Source organism: Lampris incognitus, chromosome 5 (assembly GCF_029633865.1).
Source record: "Lampris incognitus isolate fLamInc1 chromosome 5, fLamInc1.hap2, whole genome shotgun sequence".
NCBI lineage: Eukaryota > Metazoa > Chordata > Actinopteri > Lampriformes > Lampridae > Lampris > Lampris incognitus.
The window spans coordinates 60,101,009-60,120,356 of record NC_079215.1 but is presented as its reverse complement, the minus strand read 5'-3'; the positions used below and the strand labels follow the sequence as shown (position 1 = coordinate 60,120,356).

Genomic DNA, 19,348 nt, shown 5'->3' with positions numbered 1-19,348 from the left:
TGTCCTGCACCATTTTCACATGTCCTGCACCAGATTCATATGTCCTGCACCATATTCACATGTCCTGCACAAGATTAACATGTCCTGCACCATATTCACATGCACTGCACCGTATTCACATATCCTGCATCGTATTCACGTCCTGCATCAAATCACGTCCTGCACCATATTCACATGCCCTGCACCATATTCACGTCCTGCACCATATTCACATGTCCTGCACCATATTCACATGCCCTGCACCATATTAACGTCCTGCACCATATTCACATGTCCTGCACCATATTCACATCTCCTGCACCATATTCATGTACTGCACCAAATCACGTTCTGCACCATATTCACGTCCTGCACCATATTCACATGCCCTGCACCATATTCACGTCCTGCACCATATTCACATGCCCTGCACCATATTCACATATCCTGCACCATAGTCACGTCCTGCACCAAATCACGTCCTGCACCAAATCACATCCTGCACCATATTCACATGTCCTGCACCATATTCACATGTCCTGCACCATATTCACATGCCTTGCACCATATTCACATCCTGCCCCATAATCACGTCCTTCACCATATTCATATGTCCTGCACCATATTCACATATCCTGCACCAAATTCACATGCCCTGCACCATATTCACATCTCCTGCACCATATTCACGTACTCAGTACCATATTCACATGCCCTGCACCATATTCACATGTCCTTGGCATACTAAGCTATTGACTCTGCTGAAATTGCTTCACAAATTGTATTGAAATGGAAACTGGCTCATGAGCTGTTTGATACACAAAAGAAGTGAGGTGACAGCATTGTCATAAATCTTGAAGGTTGCTTGCTAAATCATCATGGCCAAGTTTCATCGGTAATTCTTCTAATTTTTCTGGAGACTGATCACTTCCATGTCCCTCTCCAACTTGCATGTTACGATGGGCTTCACTCTGCTCCTCTGCAAGGCTTTCCTCCTCTTCATCCTCCTCAGTCACATACTCATCCTATGTAAATGTAGAGTACAAATTTAAGCACATGAATATTTCCACTTGAGAGTTAAAAGACTTTCACTCCGTTTCAGTGCACATCTAAAACAGCTTCAGAGAATAAATACAGAAAGCCACTTTATTTTGCCATTGTTCAGTTGTTTAGTTACAATGAAATGTGTTCTCTGCATTTAACCCATCCTGTTATATAGGAGCAGTGGGCAGCTGCAGCACCTAGGGACCAACCCCAGCTCTTCTTTCCATTGCCTTGCTCAGGGGCACAGGTAGGAGTATCAACCCTAACATGCATGTCTTTTCGATGGTGGGAGGAAACCCACACAGACATGGGGAGAACATACAAACTCCACACAGAAAGGACCTGGGATGGCCTGGGGTTTGAACCCAGGACCTTCTTGCTGTGAGGCAACAGTGCTAACCACTGACTGGACCACCATGCTGTGCTTCAGTGCAATGAATGTGGTCATTTATTCACTCTTTAACTGTTAAAAAGTATTCCGTAGGAACGTCACTTGGGTGCCTTTAGAATTATTTGTAATTCAATTGTTTATTATAGAATCTACTTCATAGTTCCCCAACAGAAATTTAAACTATACTGTGAGTGTAAAGCTGATGTGGGAAAAAAAGGCATATGTGGATGGGTAAGCCTGTATGTAACCTTTTACTTTTATGTTCCAAGGTAATTTTGTCCTTACCAAAAAAAAACAAAAAAAAAAAACCAGGAGATGTTTGCTTCTTCATCTTGCACTGAATCTGAATCGCTGGAATCAAGGCAAAGATGAACACTTTAGTCATCTGCTGTTTTGTCTGGGAAACATGCAAACATGTGCAGAAGATAATTAGTGATGCATTACATTTTTGTATTCACAACATCAATACCACACAAAACTGGGTATGTGAATACTTAAAACGAATTATTACAGTAATGTAATGATGTAATGACGGTAACTTTAAATTATGCTGCTTACCGTTGTCTTAATCATCAGTCGGTGGGTACATTCAGTTTCTTCAATCTCTCCAACCAAGTGGTCTTTGAGATCATCAAAAGTCGACGGTGCATAACTCCCGCTGGTATGGTCTTGACTGGATGACAGCAGGTCCTGTATGGCGTCTGATCTAGCCCGCTTGGATTTTCCTTCCCAAACCCAATTTCCAAAATAATCTCTTTTATGGTCATAATACTGCTTATGAGAAAGGTCATTGTCACGATGTTCACAACGTGCCGAGGTCTTTTCAGGGACGGTGATCTTGCAGGTGTAAAGACAAATTTCTGGCTACACCTGAAAAAACCTTCATAATAACTAACCAACTAAAGATCATCTATGTTCACTGAACGAAGATTATGAAAATAAAATGCACAGTTCTCGCTATAAATGCTATCAAAATGCATTCTAATGCCAAAAATATCTTAAAATATTGCATTTTCCACTGAGAATAAAAGGAATGTCAGCCAAGTTTTCTTTCTGCAGGCAAACTTGACAGTAACATGACGTGGATGCAGGCTCCACCAACCTTGGCTATACGTTGAAATGTTGATATGAAACATAGTTTTCGCTCAGCAATGTCAAGATTTTCATGTATCCATGGTTTGCAGCGACATAAAATGCCAACATTTTATTTTGGCAACTGGGCTGGTGAAGAAAATAATTCCAGGCAGTAAAGCGTCTTATAATGCCGTGGTCGGGTTAATATTGGAGAGAATGGATGACTGCAGCAATTGCCCTGAGCATCAAGGATTGCCTCAGATGGGTTTACATAGAAGTTAGTTGGAACACCAGTGCAACACGGGGATTCGAACCAAAGAGAGAGAGAGACTGCAGACTGGACTGCTCACACTCGCTACCTGGTGATTATGGGTGCGGCCTTTACCGCTGCAGTAATTGTTGCAAATGAATGGAGTGATATCTGTAGCTGACAGCTCAAGGTCCTTTATGGCAGATCCCTGTGAGTTCACTGTTGTCCGTAATGTAGCCATGGATGATTTTAGCTCATCTTTTATTTCAGTCATTTCTGAGCCCCGTGTTTTGGAAAATGTGTCAAATTTTCAGTCCAGTTTGTCCTGCTTCAGCCCTTCAAGTGTTTTTGGATTCTCCCCAATTGTATCCTGCCAATTACCCCACTCTTCCGAGCCATCCCGGTCGCTGCTCCACCCCCTCTCACGATCCGGGGAGGGCTGCAGACTACAACATGTCTCCTCTGATACATGTGGAGTCGCCAGCTGGTTCTTTTCACCTGACAGTGAGGAGTTTCACCAGGGGGACATAGCATGTGGGAGGATCACGCTATCCCCCCAGTTCCCCCACCCCTCTGAACAGACACCCTGACTGACCACAGGAGGCGCTAGTGCAGCGACCAGGACACATACCCACATCTGGCTTCCCTTCCCGCAGACATGGTCAATTGTGTCTGTAGAGACTCCCGACCAAGCCGGAGTTAACACGGGGATTCGAACCAGAGATCCCTGTGTTGGTAGGCAACAGAATAGACCGCTATGCTACCTGGATGCCCCTTCAAGTGCTTTGTTGAACGTCTCCAGGTTAAGTGGCACATCCTGGTTGTTACAATTTTCCTCCCCAATTGGGGAGTTGTTTTGCGAGGTTGATTGCTTGAGGAAGACTGGGGTCTGCTGAGGCCCACTTCTGCAAGGGTTCCTTTTAGGCCGAGTCTTGGAGATTTCTTTCTTGTCACCCATTCTAGCAATCTATCAGGCGGTCAAAGTTCTGTTTATACTTCTAAGAATACAGTCTGATAGAAATGTTCAGTTTACAGACCAGTTGATAAAGATCACTATTTATTCTACGTGACAGTATCTCTTGTTAGTGGTAATATTAGCTAGTGAGCGATGTTAGTAGAAGTGCTAGCAGGGAAGTAGCGTTTTTATTTAGTATCACAATTTACTCACTTCTTTCTTTATTTTGGAGGGGGGAAATGACGTCAGCTTCCTCCGCAAGCAAAACAAATCCCGACATGAAAGAAAGTGTGGTCATGAGGGTTAGTTGTGTCCGCAGCTCCCATCAACGTTGGGTGACGTTAGCTGGCTCAAGACAGTCCAAGGTTTTGTGTACAGCCTGCAACAGTAGTCACTCAAAAGTGGTTTACAGCCATCAGTTGTCGTTTGAAAGAGCAACAGGGATCGGCAGATACTATATACAGGGCCTGAAATTCCTTTTTCAAAATGGGGGGAATGCCCCTTCGAACGCTTCATATGGGGGGATTTATACACTTTGGGGGGATGCTATTTGTGAGCTTAACTACAGGTCTTACCATATCCCATTCTTACCTCAAATTGCCTATTCTTGCTCTCCTCCAACTTAAGGCTTCTCTGAACTACATACATAGTTGTCTATGTTGTCAAGTTTGAGCCAAGAATATATTCTGAGCCAATTAGCTTGAAATTTGTAATATTACCTTAGTAACAGTAACGTTACCTGTCTTGAGGATCCTGAAGATGAACATTGCTAATGTTGACTTCACTGGTACTGCCATTTGCACTAGTCCTTTTGGGGGTCCTGTGTTTTTTTCTGAGTGGGTTCAACTTCAGATGATGTAGATTTACATTTTAGCCAGTGGTCTATGTTTGCTTGTCTTCCATGTTCATATCATTGAAACCACAAAGTTCTTCTGATTCCTACAGCCGATGTTACACGATAAACTTTTTCATGCAATTTGGTTGCATTTGAGTTACAAGCTGCATAATGTGTGTGCAACACAACCGTAGTGTAATGTGCACGGATAGAATCGCTAGCCCTTGGCTAACGGGTCAGACCCTTTAGTCGACTGGTTAATGTAGTTGCCCGTGGTGCGGGAGACCCAGGTTCACGCCCTGGCCGTGGCGGTTCCCGGGCTGCCCCCTGAATTGGCTACATTGGTGTCAGAAGTGGGATGGTGAGACTGTGAGGCCATAGGAAGCGTGTGCGCCCAGAGACGTGAGGGAGCTGATATGCTGAAGCATGGGGACGCGCTTCCCGAAGGAGGTGGGGTAATGTAACGACCATGGATAACTAGACTCGCTAGCACTTGGCTAACGGGTCAGACCCTTTAGTCGACTGGTTAATGTAGTTGCCCGTGGTGCGGGAGACCCAGGTTCACGCCCTGGCTGTGGCGGTTCCCGGGCTGCCCCCTGAATTGGCTACATTGGTGTCAGAAGTGGGATGGTGAGACTGTGAGGCCATAGGAAGCGTGTGCGCCCAGAGACGTGAGGGAGCTGATATGCTGAAGCATGGGGACGCGCTTCCCGAAGGAGGTGGGGTAATGTAACGACCATGGATAACGACTCGCTAGCACTTGGCTAACGGGTCAGACCCTTTAGTTGACTGGTTAGCGCAGTCGCCCGTGGTGCTGGCGACCCGGGTTTGCATCCCAGCCTCCCCCCCAAATTCGCTACAGTTACATCAAGCATTTTAAATACAATCAAAACTATGTGCAACAGCCAATGAGATTAGTCAGAGCAATATGAATAGATTGTCCGTTAAATAGCCATTAAATATTCATTTTACTCTCTCACGTATTGAAGATGTAATTGCCAGCCTATACTTTGTAGGTAAGAACAGTGGACACATTTCAAATTTCATTCAGTGAGACAAAAGCGCTGTATGCCCTTAATGTGAAATGGCAGAGCTGTTCAAATTAACACCTGTTTCTTAAACTGATTTATTATCTTAAAAATGTCTTTTTCATGGACATCACAGTTTTAAACAAATTTCCTTGTGTAAGGTCATTCATTCATCATCAGCCGCTTCTCCGGGGTCGGGTCGCGGTGGCAGCAAGCTAAGTAGGACACTCCAGATGTCCCTCTCCCCAGCAACGCCCAATGTTGTATCCTTTCAATGTTGTATTGTGTAAATTGTGTAAACACAACATCCATTGCACGTTGTCTGTCTTGGGAGAGAGAACCCTCCTCTGTTGCCCTCCCTGAGGTTTCTTCCTATTTTTTCTCCCTGTTAAAGGTTTGTTTTTTAAGGGAGTTGTTCCTTATCCGATGTGAGGGTCTAAGGACAGGATGTTGTGTTGCTGTAAAGCCCCTTGAGGCAAATTTGTAATTTGTGATACTGGGCTACACAAATAAAATTGACTTGACTTGACTTACGGTCCATGTTGGTAGATGTCGCTCCATCATGGTTTAACATCGGGTTTTGAAAGCCCAACAGAATGGGTCAGGTTTGCGACATGATGTGACATCAAACGACAGGTATGCTCTGATTGTTTGTTGCATGAACCGTGTTACATCAAGCTGAAGTAGTTTCAACCTGATGCACCTAAGTTTCTCGCAACTTTTCAGTTAATTGTGAGGGCTGATATGCAATGCAACTCTGATGAAACTCAGTTGCATGTGACTAAGTTGCGTTAAAAAGTCCCACGTGTAAGGTCAGCCTGCTGTCTCTATATGGCAGCAAGTGATGCTGCAGCAGCAGAGGGGCATCAGAGCCTCGTGGAGAGAGTGACAGAGTGCACCCCAGTGTGGTGTCCAGGCTGCAAGTCTGATGCGTCACTTCCAGCCAGCCCATCCTGCATACCACACCAGTGCAAATGTTGACTGAACATTACACATCGCTGTAAATGTGTGCGGGAGGTTCCCGCATTATGAGTGCAAGAATTGTTGGAATCACGAAATTACGCACAACACCTGCAATCCCACACTGAAATTCAGGCCCTGAATATAGAAAACAGTATTTCCATAAACTAAGGTGAAACTGTGCTTTAAGTTAAATAACTTTTGGGAGAGCTTCGGGAAACCTGACCTTACTCCATTTTGTTCCACAGCCCCCCCCCTTCCAAAATTTTTTATTATACACATCTCACCTGTGCACATGCACACAGCCTCTCTCCTTGTCCTCCCTTCTGTGTGTAGTGAAGCACACGCACACACACACACACACACACACACACACACACACACACACACCTACCTCCTCTGTCATCCTAGCACATCTCCACGTTTACACTCATTCACTCCTACACCGGAATATTTGCAAAGTCTCAAAAACTCGTATCGCTTCTGTGCCTTGATCACTGCTGCTCATTATTGATCGTACCTGATCAGTATCAGTTTGATAACTAGTGTTGATTATTTTAATACATTTTTAATTGGAATAAGCTGATGTCCTGCCTGTTTTTGCTACAATATTCACTGAAGCCATCCTCTGCCGAGAAAAATACCCTCATTGCCTTCATCAACCTAGTAGTTTGATGAGTGTCATAGACTTCGTAATGTTACTAATGTTAGTAGTGCAACAGCTAACGCTGTAGCACAGTGTTACGACTAGATTATTGTATAAATTGTAGTAGTTTAATTATAAAATATCCATCCATGCATTATCTGAGCCGCTTATCCTGCTCTCAGGGTGGCGGAGATGCTGGAGCCTATCCCGGCAGTCACTCGGCGGCAAGCGGGGAGACACCCTGGACAGGTCGCCAGGCCAGCACACAGGGCGACACACACGCACATTCATACCTAGGGACAATTTAGTAATGCCGGTACACCTGACCTACATGTCTTTGGACTGTGGGAGGAAACCGGAGCACCCGGTGGAAACCCACGCAAGACACGGGGAGAACATGCACACAGAGGATGACCCGGGATGACCCCCAAGGTTGGACTACCCCAGGGCTCGAACCCAGGACCTTCCTGCTGTGAGGCAACTACGCTAACCACTGTGCCACCGTGCCGCTAATTATAAAATATCAAACACCAAAGTTAAGGGTTAATCATTTTATGAGGCTCATTTGATAACCTATTTGGTGCCCCGTGGGAGGGCTGGCCTTGTTGGCTTCTGTGATGCTACTGCAATAGCCAACCCACAATTCAGTTTGCTCAGTAATTCCATGTGCCCACCTGGTAAAATGATGGGTCCATAACCCTGTTGCAGCTACAATAATAAACAGTACTAGAACATGGCGTGCCTGTGCAGCTATGGTGCATAATGTAATGTACTGCATGATGTAGAGGATGGCGGCGGGTGAGTCGTTTACCTTGATGTGTGCTTTGGCTTTGTTGAGGAGGCCCAGTGTGGTGTGGCGGCTGCAGTCTGGTCCCAGTGGTATGAGAGCCTTCAGCCGCTCCAAACACAGCCGCAAGTGAGCTCGCCTGCCCACGAGAGAGAGGAGGAAGAGACAGAAGCAGGGTGAGAGAAGGAGAGACAGAGATGTTAGGTGATCCAGTGGTTTAGTACAGAACATGGTGTAGGCCATGGACTTACACGAAGAATGGGGGAGCACTTTGCTTAATGGCAACATCATGAAGGAGAGAGTAAAACTCATTGACTGTAACTTTCCTAATTGTACAGATGGTCTGGGATTTAAACCTGCGTTCTTTCACGATCTGGCTTCTCTCCACTGTTGCTGCTCCTACATTTCCCAAAGACAGCATGTTTTTCTCAAATGATAATGTGCTGGAATCTGGGCTCATTATTAAAGTGCTGCACCCACCCTGTGGCAGCGGGCCCATAAGTCACTGTGAGCCCTGTACTCTGGTTTGACAAGCTGCTGCTCGCAGTATGGTGTTTGGTAGCTCACATGTCATATATGTGTCATGCAAGACCAGGAAAAGCCAGCAACGTAATCCTGGGCTGGTATCTCTTCCCTGTTTCCCAACCTGGCCAGCTTTAGTCCCCCTCCTGGTCTAAATGACAGGAAAACTAGTGTCAGCTGATAGATGTAGGGGAAAGAAGGAAAGGTACCATGGCATTCTTTGGTGTTGTTTCCCTATCCATCATGGTTCCTCAGTGTGGGCCCGTGGAAGAGCCCTGAGCACCAGCCCTCCAGCTAACGTCACAGATGTTAGAGGTAAAGACAGATCATTATTTCTATAACAGCCATCTCAGACTCCATTAGCAAGGGGCTACCCTTTCACGCAGCCGAGGGGGGATAAGAAAGAAGATAGAAGGGCTCAATAAGTGAAGCTACCCATTCCCATCATTCCCATGGCCTTCAATGGCCAAGTGCCTGAATGATGGACCACAAGGACCAGAGGGAACTGGGCTGGATAGCTGCATTATGAGTGCGCGTGCATGTGTGTGTGTGTGTGTGTGTGCGTGTGTGTGTGTGCGTGTGTGCGTGCGTGCGTGCGTGTGTGTGTATACATGCAAGTGTATGTGTGTGTATTTCTGGGGTAGTGGAAGAACGATTAACATATGCATGGACGGTCCTGATAAGCACACAAGTAGGACAGTACAACAGGCATCTGTGAGAACGTACTTAGAACATGTAGAAATACAAGCCCTGTGTGTTTGCCAACTCCGGTTCGTCTTGCCGTGCCTCAGTCAGGGGCGCACACAGGAGTATCAACCCTAACATGGGGTCTTTTTGATGGTGGGGGATACTGGAGCACCTGGAGAAAACCCTCGCAGGCACAGGGAGAACAGGCAACCTCCACACAGAGGACGACCTGTGATGACCCCCAGGTTTGGACAACGCCGGGGTTCGAACCCAGGACCTTCTTGCTATGAGGCGACAGCGCTAACCACTGAGCCACCCTGCTGCCCAACAAGAGTATGCCAAGATGCAGCCGTGGGGACATTTCTGGACGTTCGTGTCTTGTCTGTCTGCTTGGCTGGGTGTCATGTTGAACTCCAGACTCCGGGGGTAGGGGCCTTGTTCACCTTCTCTTCATTCACCTCCTCTGCTCTTATTAAGCTTAAAACAATGACTTCAGATAACCTCCACTTACCACACCGCCACTCACTCTGTCCACATGACATGGTGACGAGTGTGTGGGACCTGTGTGTGTGTGTGCATTTGTGAGGGTCCCCAATCAAACAAACACTGGCGAGGATCACCAGCATCTCCTGCACGTCCCTAGGTGCATATGTGAGCAAGTAATGTCTCGTTATGATTATTAGGACTAAGGCCCAAAACATGCTCTATATAAGTATATGAACAGGGGACATCTGTAATTCTTATAATGATGCAAACACAAGCAGCGGTGTCCAGCACTGTAGCACGTGGCACTATACCAGGATGAAGATGTTATCTTTTACTTCAGTTTTCTGTCTTTCACCATGTCATAGCCCACCCGAGGATCTGGGTTTATTACCCCCACCGGAACACGAGGGTGCATGTTGAGTATGTATAACCCAGCTGTGCAGACCCGGTGCTATCATTTGTGTTTATATACTCAGTGTATGTTTGGACTTGTTTTAGGGAGTGCAGTAACTAGAGGCTTCTATGGTCAAGATTGTTGATTCCCCCGTTTCTGCTGTGACAGCTTTGAACCGTGGGTATCCGACATGATGTTACCATTACAAGGTGTGTCTTTTCCAAGCTGTCTAATGTATTGTGTGCACTCCTCTCATCAAAACACTAGTAGCTGCTGGTGCTGTTCAACTGTACAACACACACCCTGTGGGTTCAGGGAGTGGGTCAACATTGATTGACAGGTACGCTATGTATATTTGTGTTGCATGTCTGTATGCATTTATGTATGAAGCGCTCCTCTGTGGAACATTCTGATGAGTACAAAAGGCACGGACTATTCATAACCAGGGAGAGAGAGAGAGAGAGAGAGAGAGAGAGAGAGAGAGAGAGAAATCTAGAGGAGACACGTACAGAAAGGGAAGTCTATAGTAGTATCCATCCATCCATTATCCAAACTGCTTATCCTTACACACACACACACACACACACACACACATGTAGGGACAATTTAGTACGGCCGATTCACCTGACCTACATGTCTTTGGACTGTGGGAGGAAACCCACGCAGACACGGGGAGAACATGCAAACTCCACACAGAGGACGACCTGGGACAACCCCCGCGGTTGGACTACCTGGTTGGGACTCGAACCCAGGCTCTTCTTGCTGTGAGGCGACCGTGCTAACCACTGCGTCACCGTGCCACCCTATAGTAGTATATAACAAAGTAAAATTCAAACATAAATTCATTGGAAAACTTACACCACTGCTCCATGGAGGCCAAAGACAATGCATGTGGGAGGGAGAGAGGGGGAGGGAGATACATGTGGGAGGGGGGGGTACATGCAGGAGGGAGAGAGGGGGAGGGAGACACACGTAGGAGGGAGAGAGGGGGAGCGAGAGAAAGTGACAGGCACCAAGACAGACAGACATGCCTACAGATAGTGTGTCTATCACAGGTTTCTACACAACAACCACTATCTGAAAACACTGCACAAGCGGTTAAATGTCACAAGATCCTGGTAACTGGTGTTGATCATCAGCCAGGTCAAAGGTCTAAATCCATGAAGGTGCTTGTTTATCATGTGGACCCGGAACCAAAGATCTTAAGCACTCTACAGCCGACAATACCAGTACTTGTGGTTTTGAATACCTGTGCGCTGCTTTGGAGGCGTAAATATAGGTGGTGCAGCCGGTGCAGTGGCACCAGAGCCTGTCGCTAGGGGGGGCCCGTCAATATTTCTGCATGCATTGTCCTAGTCCAATGTTACGTGTCTGTTTTGAGCATGTGATGATAGCTTGTTTAGCGCGCGCAATATCATTTACCTATCTAGCCTATCTAAGTAACGTTAGAAAAATAAAATCAAGCAAGCAAGCATGAGTTACACACATAAAAGTGGATGTAAAAAGAGAAAGGAGAGTAAGGAGAAAAAAGAAAAGCTGCAATGTGTGCTGCGTGCGTGCCAAACCATGCAATGTAGCAGGTTTTGAGTCTGATGTGTGCTCCCGTTACTGTCGAATGACAAGGCTATTAGCTATATTACAGCCTAGTTGCTTTGTTGACTTGTTTCATTGCCTTGTCGACTGATTTGATTTAGAGACCGTCTGTTTAGGTTTCCGAACTCTGTCCGTGGTGCGTCCGCTCTCCGTGGTTCTGAAGGGTAGCCAATCTTTGACGTACTGACCTTTACAATAGCTAATCTGTGGAAACTTTTTCTGTTACTTTGATATTTCTATTTTATTTGTTATATTTTATGCTGTGAAGCACTTTGTGATTGTATATCTGTGAAAGGTGCTATACAAATAAATTACTAAAATTACTTACCAAACCCACCTATGGTGGTGGTGGTGTGTGTGTGTGAGCGAGTGAGAGAGAGACGGGGGGGGGGGGTCTACGAGGGTTGCTTGCACCAGGGCCCATAATAAATATGTTACGCCAGTGGAGCCGCCCTCCTAGCAGATGTAACACAGTAAGTGGCGATGGGGACTACTGCATTAGTTCCGAGAAGAGACTGGCTAGTTATATAAACAGCTACAGAAAAACTGAGCAGAGAAGAACTTCACCTCTATCTCTGGCAGGTTAAGAAGATGCTTGGCGGAAGGTTGATTAAGAGCTACAACACGAGAGGATCCTGGAAATCATCAAAGAAATGTGCAGGAAGAGTCAACAGGCCCCTCCTTTGTCTTTGCCGCTGAATGGATTGCATGCTAATGTTAATAACAATTAATAATCAATTGAATCCATGAAGCAACTTCCATAAAACCAAGGATACTGTTTGCAGTAAGAGAAGAAACAAGATGATACAAAACATTAGAAATCAATGCAAAGGGTTACAGTTAGAGAACTGGACACAGGGCTCAGAAGATGACTGGTAGGGGGAGGTGGGTAGGGGGTTTAATGTTGAGGTAGATTTGGGTGTCATCAGCATGGCAAGGAGAAGCATGTATAGAATCTGGTCATTCGGGTCAAGGTCTTGTTTCAGAACGGTCAAGACAGCAGCCATATTTAGAATGTGGGGAACAGTGCCAGATCTGAGAGAGGCGTTTCCAACATTCGTCATTGCGCCCTGCATGCATGTAGGCCTACTTGCTTTATGCAGCACATCTGATATAACAATCATTTAATGACCACATCGAACCTCCACACAGGTATCGAAACCGAACATCACGGTATGATCAAATACGACCCACTAAAACGAGGCACAGTACACTCTGCAGAGTGAGGCATCCCCTCCGAGAATCGCCACCTTAACATGGTGGAGGGGTTTGTGTGTCCCGGTGATCTGGGAGCTGTGTGGTCTCTAAAGGGAAATTGGTCCCAGGGGAGGGGCCAGACTAAGACCGATTCCCAAGAAACCCAATGAAATTACACCAGCAGAGTTACAGCATCTTGCCCAGAAAAGGGAAACCGGAGCCCCCTCCTGGAGCCAGACCTGGAAAGGGAGCTTGCCGGCAAGCGTTTGGTGGTTGGGACTTGGCCCATGGGGCCCAGTTGGGCCCAGCCCGAAAAAACAACATGGGGCCACCAACCCGTTGGACCCACCACACATGGTGATGAGCATTGGGGTAGGGAGCAATGCAGGCTGGGCAGCAGGCAAAAAAGGGCACTGGGGAATGCAGACTTCTGGTTTCGCAGATTGGTCCTTGGGACATGGAATGTCACCTCTCCGGCAGGGAAGTAGCCTGAGCTGGTGCGGGAGGTGGAGTGGTACCAACTAGATGTAGTTGGGCTCACCTCCACACATAGCATGGGCTCTGGTACCAAATTGCTGGAGAGGGGCTGGACTCATTACTTTTCCGGAGTTGGCCAAGGTGACAGGCACTGGGAGGGTCTGGGGATATTCTATAATTTAGTTCAACGGCACAAATTGTACACGGATAGGTCAAACAGCAAAACACAAATGTATGAGCATTAAATCAAAAACAGAGCTTGCCAGGTTGCCTGTAAGGGACCAAGTCCTCCTCAACAACGGTTAAAGTTATCCATCACATACAGATGAGCACAATAATTTCTCAGTACAATTAAAACATCAAATGCGAGGGTCACGAATCAACAAACCAGCCTATAGTAACACTACATACATGCATGAGCTTTGTAAATACTAACAGAAATATGCCAGGCTGCCTACAAGGGCTCCAGTCCTCATCAGCACCCATCACATACATTGATAATAGTGAATAACACAGTTAATTGGGACTAGCCCTTACCTTAAAACAGAAGCAACCACAGAAGCCTGTCTCTGGTTGCTCTTCAGAGTCGATTGGCTTAAATTTGGTTTGGTAAATCCAAAATTTGCAAGTCAGCTTCCTTGTTTTCTGACATATCTGTATGCTGACCACAAAACAGAGAAATGAATAATGGTGATTTGGTGCACAGACTGAGTGGGACTAAGAAAGTTTTTTTTCCCTGATCTCCGAGTGAAAGTGACCTATTGTGCTGCCGCACTTTGATGGTGATGGCAAGAATAGCATGCATGCGGTATAATAATAATAATAATAATAATAATAATGGATTACATTTATAAAGCGCTTTATCTTGACACCCAAAGCACTTCACAGTGAAGGGGGAACCTCTTTATTAAAGTGAATTAGTGATGACTCACCTTCATGCATGAATCATATATTAATAATAGGGTAACTTTACACGTGATCCATGATGATGAAGATACAGAAAAATAGAAATGCATGACAGAAATAGCATACGTCAATATTTTATAGACCCCCCCAAATTTCACAAATCATGTTTTCAGGGAAACTCATGTCTTATTAAGAGTCAAGCTCCCCCTAGCTCCCATGTAGTTTGCACCCTGAATCTATGTCAAGGGAAGCCGAGGGAACTCTCTACAGTGAGAAATAGCACAAGTAACCTGAATATAAGCCTTTATATAAGCAGTTAACATATGAAAGAAGCTAGTGACGGGTGGTGGCGCGCACAGATGCAGCAGCTTTGTGCGCCTCTTACTAGTGCTTCTTGTAGTTATTATTTCTGTTGTTATTAATATTGACTATTATCATCTACCTTGTCAAGGGAATGAGGGCAAACATTTGTTACAGTTGTCAACAACTTGTAAAGATTAGCACCGAGTGTACAATATCGAGTGTACCCACACGAGAAACCATGGAGGAACAGTGAAGTCAAACAGCTGCTCAGGGCAAGAGACACAGTGTTTAAATCAGGAGACACTTCAGCCTACGGCATTGCCAGAGAGAAACCTTAAGAGAGGTATCAGATCTGCAAAACACAACTACAAACCACAAATAGAGGGGGGCTTCAACAGTAACGCCAACCCATGGAGGATGTGGCAAGGCCTCCAGGCCATCACAGATTACAAAAGGGAAAATAACACAAAGCATACACCAGCGAACAACACTGCCAACCTAGTGGTGGAACTTAACAACTTCTTTGCTCGGTTTGACAAAGACAATAACCAACCTCCAGTCAAGTTTCAGACTGTTGGGAGACCCACAGATCCTTGTTCTACACACTCCAGAGGTGCGGCAGACCCTCCGCAGCATCAACACATGGAATGCATTGGGGCCTGATGGTGTACAAGGACGTGTACTCTAGGCCTGTGCTGACCAGCTAGCAGAGGTATTCACACACATTTTCAACCTCTCTCTATCCTTATTTACAGTCATCGCATGCCTCAAATCCAGCACCATCGTGCCCGTTCCCAAAAAAACTTGTGGTAACCTGTCCAATGACTATTGGCCAGTCACTCTCATCCCTGTCATTTCAAAATGTTTTGAATGACTGATGCTCACCCAAATCAAAGGCACTCCCAGCTGATCTACACCAACACCAGTTTGTCTACCAGGCAAACAGATCAACTGAGGACGCCATCTGTGTGGCTTTAAATACAGCCTTCTCTCACCTGGAAAGACCCAACACCTATGTCAGGATGCTCTTTGTTGATTACAGCTCGGTGTTTAACACCATCATACCAAACAAGCTGGTCAACAAACTCCACAAAGTAGGACTAACTCCCTCCATATGCAATTGGAGACTGGTCTTCCTCATCAACCGCTCCCAGATTGTAACATCGGACAAGCACACATCCTCCACCCTCATCCTGGGCAACGGCATCCCCCAGGGTTGTGAGCTGAGCCCCATCCTTTATGCACTGTTCACACATGACTGCCAACCCATCCACAATTCAAACACTATTGTTTGTGGATGATACGACAGTCATCGGGCTCATATCACAGTGACGAAGAGGTATAGAGGGAGGAGGTTTAGAATCTGACAACATGATGTGCTAACAACCTGTTCTTAACAAAAAGACCAAGGAGATTATCGTGGATGTTCTACACACTCCAGAGGTGAGGCAGACCCTCCGCAGCATCAACACATGGAATGCAGTGGGGCCTGATGGTGTACAAGGATGTGTACTCTAGGCCTGTGCTGACCAGCTAGCAGAGGTATTCACACACATTTTCAACCTCTCTCTATCCTTATTTACAGTCATCGCATGCCTCAAATCCAGCACCATCATGCCCGTTCCCAAAAAAACCCGTGGTAACCTGTCCAATGACTATTGGCCAGTCACTCTCACCCCTGTCATTTCAAAATGTTTTGAATGACTGATGCTCACCCAAATCAAAGACACTTCCAGCTGATCTACACCAACACCAGTTTGTCTACCAGGCAAACAGATCAACAGAGGACGCCATCTGTGTGGCTCTAAATACAGCCTTCTCTCACCTGGAAAGACCAAACACCTACGTCAGGATGCTCTTTGTTGATTACAGCTTGGTGTTTAACACCATCATACCGAACAAGCTGGTCAACAAACTCCACAAAGTAGGACTAACTCCCTCCATATGCAATTGGAGACTGGTTTTCCTCATCAACCGCTCCCAGATTGTAACATCGGACAAGCACACTACCTCCACCCTCATCCTGGGCAACGGCATCCCTCAGGGTTGTGAGCTGAGCCCCATCCTTTATGCACTGTTCACACATGACTGCCAACCCATCCACAATTCAAACACTATTGTTTGTGGATGATACGACAGTCATCGGGCTCATATCAGACAGCGACGAAGATGTATAGAGGGAGGAGGTTTAGAATCTGACAACATGATGTGCTGACAACCTGGTCTTAACAAAAAGACCAAGGAGATTATCGTGGACTTTAGGCACTCCAAGAAGATCAAACACACAGTCCTGTCCACATCAACAAAAAGGCTGTGGAAAGAGTCCCCAGCTCCAGGTTCCTGAGGGTCACCATGACAGAGGGCCTCTCCTGGGCTGACAACACCTCAGCAGTGGTGTGTAAGGCACAGCAATGCCTTTATTTTCTGAGGATGCTATGGAGAGCTAATCTCCCCTAAAAGCTGCTTGTCAAATTTTATAGATGCTCCATCCAGAGCATCCTGACAAACTGCATGACAGCCTGGTACAGCAGCTGCACCAAAGTCGACTAAAAAGCCCACCAGTGTGTTGTGGAAACAGCACAGGACATTGTTGGCACTGAGCTGCCTTCAATAGAACATCTTCACAGCGCTCGCTGTGTGAGGAGGGCTAACAACATCATAAAATACACTACACACCCTGGACATCATCTGTTTCAGCCCCTCCCATCAAGTAGGTGCTTCAGATCAATCTGTCCACACACGGACTGAAAAACAGCTTCTCTCCAAAAGCTGAGGGACTACTGAACTCAGACATCTCCTCAGTCTGACCAGACTGATGTGCTGCCACCGCTAGGTTTGTGCAATATTTGCAATATTTACTCACGTCACTTTAAGCCGCTTCATATGTCTACCGCACCTTTACTGCATTTTTGCTGATGATGTTTTTGCCCCTTGTAAATTGTATTTTATCATTAACTGTATTGTATTTTATACCTTATACTGCTTATATTTTGCACTTATATTATTTAGACTCTGTGTTTTTCACTGCTGAGATTTTATATTTCTTATCTCTTTTATGTATTCACCATTTTGAGGTTGACACAACTGCAATTTCATTGTGCTTGGCAGAATGACAATGAAGTTCTTGAATCTTTATGCTCATAATATGTAATATATTTCAGTTTGAAACTTGCCCAACTCCGATAATTACTGACAGTTCTCTTGAAGGGGAGGGTATTCATCGACACACTCCTTTGGCAAACTAACCAACTTTCTCAAGTAAATTTAACACACACACACACACACACACACACACACACACACACACACACACATACACATGCGCACACACACACACAACCACACACACATGAAAACCGAAGTTGACGTATGCGCCCAAGTCCCCCATTTGACCTACTGACCTACTTCTAGTCCTCGCTGAGGGAGTGGAAATATGACCCTTCATCCAATTATTACACAAATTACATATCCCTAATTACAATCTCTGTGGCGCAACTTCCTAAAAAGATGTGTGCATGGAAATTAATCTATCATTACATGGGCCCCGTTAGCTTAAAAAAAGAAAAAAGAAAATCTGACAGGCCTTGCAGCTGCAAAAAGAATCTCTTTTCCTTTGCTCCTAATCCAATGTGGAGGGTCATTAGGGATGACTGTAAATCATAACTCAGGAAGTGATGTCCACTATTATTGTAACAGTAGTTGTAGTTTAAAAATTAGACTAGACTTTGTCCACAAATCCCAGTATCACATCAGCCTCCAAATGATCCTACTTTGTACAGGCTGGCAGGCCATTCAACATCAAGACACATGGGAGAGACATTTTTCCTTTATTGGTGCAAGTGAATTGCCTTGAAAAAGGATTAAATCCACAATTTCAGTGGTACAAAGTACACGTGAGCATACAGTGCTGACTTTTTGCAGTCCAACATTGTAAAACACTGCAATCCAACAAAACAGCATTTATTGTGTCCCCCAGCCTGATCATAATGAGGAAGAGCATGCGAACTACTACTAATCTAGTTCTACTCTAGGCTCTACTGATCTAGTTCTACTCTAGGCTCTACTGATCTAGTTCTACTCTAGGCTCTACTAATCTAGTTATATCTAATCTAGGCTCTACTAATCTAGTTCTACTCTAGGCTCTACTAATCTAGTTATATCTAATCTAGGCTCTACTAATCTAGTTCTACTCTAGGCTTTACTAATCTAGTTCTGCTCCAGTGATTCCCCTATATTATGCATGCCACTGCTAAAATTTCACACGATCATTAATATCAACGAGCTGCTAATGATTTTCACTCACACACTGTGCGAGCACGATAACCTAGCCACTGAGGATGCACAAGCCAGTGCATTCTTAGTGCCGGTCCCAAGCCCGGACAAATGGGGAGGGTTGCATCAGGAAGGTCATCTGGCATAACACCTTTGCCAAATCAAATATGCGGATCATAAATAAGATTTCCATACCGGATCGGTTGAGGCCTAGGTTACCAACGACCGCCACTGGTACTGTTAACCAGCAGGGTGCCGGTGGAAACTATGTTACTGTTGGGCGAAGGAGAAGGAGAGGGGGAAGGCCTGTCCAGAGGCAGCTAGAGAGGAGGAAGGGTAGGCATGTGGAGGTAAGAGTCGGAACTTTGAATGTTGGCACTATGACTGGTAAAGAGAGAGCTGACTGATATGATGGAAAGAAGAAAGGTAGGCATACTGTGTGTACAAGAGACCAGGTGGAAGGGGAGTAAGGCCAGGAGTATAGGAGGTGGGTTCAAACTCTTCTACCATGGTGCGAATGGGAGGAGAAATGGGGTAGTGGTAATTCTGAAGGAAGAGTATG

General features: G+C 45.6%; 1 protein-coding gene across 2 annotated transcripts in view; it reads right to left on the bottom strand.

The window, feature by feature from the left end:
• mxi1 (max interactor 1, dimerization protein) overlaps window positions 1–19,348 on the bottom strand; it is an 80,760-nt gene that overhangs the window by 21,768 nt on the left and 39,644 nt on the right. For both annotated transcript variants that reach the window (XM_056280653.1, XM_056280654.1), the window contains exon 4: window positions 7,974–8,088. In XM_056280653.1, coding sequence (XP_056136628.1) covers window positions 7,974–8,088 — 115 coding nt within the window. The remainder of the gene's footprint in view (window positions 1–7,973; window positions 8,089–19,348) is intronic.